At 45.6% G+C, this 5818-nt stretch overlaps 1 protein-coding gene across 1 annotated transcript; it reads right to left on the reverse strand.

Annotated features, from left to right (window-relative positions):
- Positions 1–4159: 4159 nt before the first annotated feature.
- On the reverse strand, positions 4160–5038 carry PABPC1L2A (poly(A) binding protein cytoplasmic 1 like 2A). The gene has a single exon (XM_030305767.1). It carries the CDS (start codon positions 4920–4922, stop codon positions 4320–4322), a length of 603 nt encoding a protein of 200 aa, XP_030161627.1. The 5' UTR covers positions 4923–5038; the 3' UTR covers positions 4160–4319.
- Between the last annotated feature and the right edge of the window lie 780 nt (positions 5039–5818).

The raw sequence follows: 5818 nt of genomic DNA on the forward strand, positions 1-5818 counted from the left end.
TAAAAATCCTAGATGAGAGCATAGGCAGTAATTTCTCTGACTTCAACCATAACTTTTTTCCTAGATAGGTCTCCTGAGGCAAGGGAAACAAAAGCAAAAAAAATGAAGTATTGGGACTACATCAAAATAAAAAGCTTCTGTGCAGCAAAGGAACCAATCAACAAAACTAAAAAGCAGCCTATGGAATGGGAGAAGATATTTGCAAATGACATAACCAATAAAGGGTTAGTTTCCAAATATATAAAGAACTAATACAATTAAACACCATAAAACCAAAGAATCTAATTTAAAATGGGCAGAAGACATGAATAACATTTCTCCAAAGAAGACATATATGGCCAGTTGACAGATGAAAAGATGCTCAACATCACTCATCATTAGGGAAATGCAAATCACAACTACAATGAGAAATCACCTCATACCTGTCAGAATGGCTAAAATCAACAACACAAGAAACTACAGGTGTTAGCAAGGATGTGGAGAAAAAGGAACCTTTGTTCATAGTTGATAGGAATGCAAACAAGTGTAGCCACTGTGAAAAACAGTATGGAGGTTCCTCAAAAAGTTAAAAATAGAACTACCCTATGAACCAGGAATTGCACTACTGGGTATTTACCCAAGAGTACAAAAACACTAATTCAAAGGGATATATGCACTGATATGTTTAGAGTAGCATTATTTACAATAGCCAATATATGGAGGCAGCCCAAATGTCCATCAATTGATGACTAGATAAAGAAGATGTGGGGTGTGTGTGTGTGTGTGTGTGTGTATGTGTGTATACATACCATAGAATATTATTCAGCCATAAAAAGAATGAAATCTTGCAATTTGCAATGACATGCATGAAGCTAGAGAGTATAATGCTAAGTGTACTAAGTCAACCAGAGAAAGACAAATATCATATGATCTCTCTCATATGTGGAATTTAAGAAACAAAACAACTAACTAAAGGGAAAAAAAAGAGAGAGAGACAAACCAAGAAACAGACTCTGAACTACAGAGAACAAACTGATGGTTACAAGAGGGGAGGTAGGTGGGGGAATCGTGAAATAAGTGGTGGGGATTAAGAAGGACACTTGTAGTGATGAGCACCAGGTGTTGTATGGAAGTGTTTTGAATCACTATATTGTACACTTGAAACTAATATAACACTGTATGTTAACTAACTGTATTTAAAATAAAAATTTAAAAAATAAAATGCTTATGAATGGATAATTTGTAAAGGTATATAAAATATGCCTCAACTTCTTCTTACATATATTTTAATGTGCTTAATCTCATGTTTTAAAAATGCACTTGTAAAATGAAGTAATAAAAGAAAAAATGTGCAATTGATTTCAAGATTACAAAAGTTAAAGCAAAACTTTTTGACCAATTTAAGAAGCTGGGGAGAGATACGTGCTCTCTTTTACAATACTGGTTGATATAAACATTAAGGGAAAAACATCTGGCAAAAAACAACAAAAACATTTGACATGTCCATATCTATCATTCTGAAATTCCTATAGTAGGAATAGAAAGCAATAAAATGTTCCAAGATATTCAAGTGCAAGTCAGAACCATTAAAAAAAATTTTTTTTAATGTTTGTTTTTGAGAGAGAGAGAGCGCGCATGAATTGGGTAGGGGCAGAGAGAGAGGAAGACACAGAATGTGAAGCAGGCTCCAGGCTCTCAGCTGTCAGCACAGAGCCCGACGCGGGGCTCGAAGCCACAAACTGTGAGATCATGACCTGAGCTGAAGTCAGACGCTTAACCAACTGAGCTACCCAGGTGCCCCAGAACCATTTTAAACATACCCCAAGGAAGACTGGTTATAGAAATTATAGCTCATCCCTATGATGAAATATTACATTAACAACAGAATTAAGAGAATATTTAATGATTTAGAAATATTGTCCCAGAAAACTGTTATAATGAAAACACCCTCCAATGGAAAAGTGCATATTGTATTTAAAGGTGTGTAGATTTCTATTTATTAAGAATCTATGTTGTCAAGTAGTGGTATTAGGAATGGTATTAGAATTTTTACTTTATTATGTTACATTAACATTTTTGAAAAAATATTTTCTATTATAATCATGTACAATTTGTATTAAAATGTTTAACATAAATAAAAACAAATGCTACTGTTTCCCTGATAAAATATTGGGGAAATACAGAAATGATTGCAATACCAAGAGCAGAAAAAATACACATATCTAGGTCCTGTTATAATACTGGTTCACCTTACAAGGTCAGCCCATATCCTTTGACAATTCAGTGTTTCTTTCAGCAACGTTTTTATTTTCAGGAAAATATCTTCAATGTTAGCAAAATTTGTGCACTGTGATGAATTTGGCAACTTGGGATAAAGAAAAACGAGTACCAATCTAGATGTTCAAACATTATGAAGTATTAAAAATGTATGTACACACATGCACACCAACACAGACATACAGACGTGGATATAAATGTAGGTATGCCTAATGTATCTATTCATCTATTGAGGCATTGATTCAGTGGAATATTAAGAGGCAGATAAAATCTTTTTAAATGTTTTAAGTTTATTTGTTTATTTTGAGAAGGAGAAGAGAGTGAGGAGGAGGGGCAGAGAGAGAGAGAGAGAGATTCCCAGGCAGGCTCTGCTCTGTCAGCACACAGCCAGATGTGGGGCTCAAACTCACGAACTGTTAGATCATGACCTGAGCCGAAATCAAGAGACAGATGCTTAACTGACTGAGCCACCCAGGAGCCCCGAGGAAATATTTTTAAAAGTAACTTTAATGACATGAATTGAAATTAAGAGTAGGTGTGTGTATAAACATACATACACACACACACACACACACACACACACACTTTTGTGTGAAAAAGCATATATAAAAACCGTATATACATTCTTATATACATATATGACATAAATGCAAAAAACTACTAAAGAGGTACAGGCAAAAATGTTTCAGGTAGTTCTGTAGATGATTACAGACATATAGTTGAAATTTTTCAGGAAGATATGGATGGTCATTAAGATTCATTATGGGAACATTAATTTTCTTCTGTTGCCTGCAGTTTAATTTTTTCCTGCAATAAAGCCGAATGATGTTTCTGGCAATGGGCAAAAGGGCAGTAAGTGGGCACAAGGAAAAGAGGGTGATAAAGAGCATTTAAATCCAGCAAAATAACCTAAAACATTGAAATACCATTTGCAGCCCATCAAGCTGGCCAAAACGCACACACTCCAGCACACACACACATCAATTACAGTGACTAGGAGACTATGCAGGGGGAATGGACATACTGTTTTTACTAGCTGTGCTGGCTGGCATGAATGCAAATCAGTACAATGCTTATGAAGGGGCCATTTGGCAACACACAGGAAAAGTCTCTAAAATATCCTGCAAGGATATTTTATTGTGGATCCTGCACGTCCACAATTAAGAAGACCATCCGGTATGCTAGCGAAGATTTGGCTTGACAAGGAAGGATTCATTCGTCAGAGTATGCAGTGTTGGGTTTAAACACAAGGAAAGAACTAGGCACCACCTGAATGTCCAACAATGCGGAAATGATTACAGAAGAGTTAAAGATCCATGGATACACTCTGCAGGCACTGAGGACGACATTTAGGAAGCCTGTTGAATAACACGGAAAGAAGTTCAATGGGTTGTGTTTTGTTTGGCTTTAGTTTCTGAAGAAGCAGATTAAGAAACACCACACACGTGAACCATTCTATAACAGTGTGTTAAAAGGGAAGGTGGGGGTGGGGAGTGAGGAAGAGAGGGAGGGAGAAAGAGGGAGAGAGGAGAGCCTGGAAAAACAGCACACGAAAAAGTGGTTGCCTCTGGGTAGTAGAATCATGGGGAACAATTACTCTCTGGGTTTTCCCTCATCTGATTTCCTTCTCCTTTCTGATGTTTCTACCATGAAATTGTATCACCTGTGTAGTGAAGGAAGCGAGAATGAAGTGCTTTTTAAACCAAAGCACAAGGAGAAAAGGCAGCCTATAATCTATCAAGTGGCACAGATTAGCAAGATTATTCACAACGCCCTTGGTGGGTGTGGGGGGAAGGGAGAGGTGGGGAAGACAGAAGGAAGAGGAAGGAGGGAGGAAGAGGAGGAGGAGGGGATGAAAGGAAAGAGGAAGAGAGGAAGAGAGGGGGAAGAGGAGAGAGAGAGAGAGAGAGAGAGAGAGAAGAGAGAGAGAGAGAGGAGAGAGAGACCTGCACTCCCAGTACAATACAATACACTGCTGGTGGGTTAGGGGGCAAAGAGGGGAGTTGTAAACCGGGTGGGAGCCAAGATTTGGCTCTGCTGGCTGACTGGCTCCTGGCATGTCTTCATCGCAAGGTGGCTTCCTCATCGGTGTCTTCCTCGAAATCCTTGACGTCAGCACTGGTGGACTGCCTGGCCCAGGCTCCCCTTTCGGCTTCTCGTTCTTTATGCGACTTGAATCTCCCAACGAAAATTTTGCGGTAGTTCAGGAACATGCCATTCATCGCATCAATGGCCCGCTCTGCGGACTCCTGCTTCTGGAAGTGCACAAACCCGTAGCCCTTGGGCCCCTTTTCGTCGCAGGCCACTTTGCAGGAGAGGATGTTGCCAAACGCCGAGAAGATGTTGTACAGCGCCTTGTTGTCGATGGTCTTGCCCAGGTTCTTGATGAAGACGTTGCCCACCCCACTCTTGCGGAGCGAGGGGTCCCGCTGGGACCACATGATGCGCACGGGCCTGCCCTTGATGACATCAAAGTTCAGGGTTTCCAGGGCCCGCTTGGCGTCCACCGGTTGCTGGTAGTTGACGTACGCGTAGCCCAACGAGCGGCGGGTGATCTTGTCCCTGCAAATGCGGATGGAAAGGATGGGCCCGGCCGGGCTGAACTTCTCGTAGAGCATTGCTTCTGTCACTTCAGGGTGCAGGTCGCCCACGTACAGCGAGGCCATAGGAAAGTCTGGGTTCCCCTCGGAGACCCTGCTGGTCCCCGCACCCGCATCTGCATCTGCATCTGCATCCGCGGCTGCAGCCGCCGCCGCCACCTCCGCCGCCGCCTCCGCGTCCGCGTCCGCGTCCGCCTCCCCCAAGGAGGGCGCCGCAGCCTCTGCTGCTGCTGCTGCTGCTGCTGCTGCTGCTGCTGCAGTGGCGGCGGCGGCGGCGGCGGCGGCGCAGGCAGCTTCAGCCGCGCTAGCCTCCACAACCACTGCCGCCAGGGCAGCCCCCGCCTCCTTCCCCTCTGCCGGGGCGGCCGCCACCTCCCCCCGGGTGCCCTCTGCCACTGCCTCCTCTACTGAGGCCTCGGCCTCCACCTCAGCCTCCACCTCTGCTTCCGCCTCCGCTACGGAGGCCTCCGCCACAGCCTCCGCCACGGTCGCCGCCGCAGCCTCCGCCGCCGCCGCAGCCGCTGCCGCCACCGCCGCCGCCACTTTCGCCGCTGTCGCCACGGTCGCCGGTGCCTCCAGGCCGCTGCCGCGACCTCCCTTCCCGCGAGCTGGGGGGTAGAGAGGCGGGAAAGGACAGGAGGGCGGGTGGCGCGAGCGGGAGCTGGGGCCGGGGACCCGGGGCCAGTCCGTGTCACTTGGGATAGCAAGCGCTGCCAGGAGCGCACCGGTGCGAGTCACCGCAGCCTGCAGCCTGCTGCTGCCGCCGCCTCTCGGTCGTGGGCTAGCGTGCGGGGCGCGGGCGGGCAAGGCGGCGTGTGGTGGGGGGCGGGGGGTGTTGGCGTCTGTGGTCCGGGCAGCTGGGAAGGCTTCTGTCTCTTTGGTTCCCCCTGTGGCTGCTGCGGGGCTGTGGGGCCGCGGGCGGTGGGAGGGGGCGGGGATGGGAGCGGGAGCCTGAGGCTGGG

Source organism: Lynx canadensis, chromosome X, assembly GCF_007474595.2.
Source record: "Lynx canadensis isolate LIC74 chromosome X, mLynCan4.pri.v2, whole genome shotgun sequence".
Taxonomy (NCBI): Eukaryota; Metazoa; Chordata; class Mammalia; order Carnivora; family Felidae; genus Lynx; species Lynx canadensis.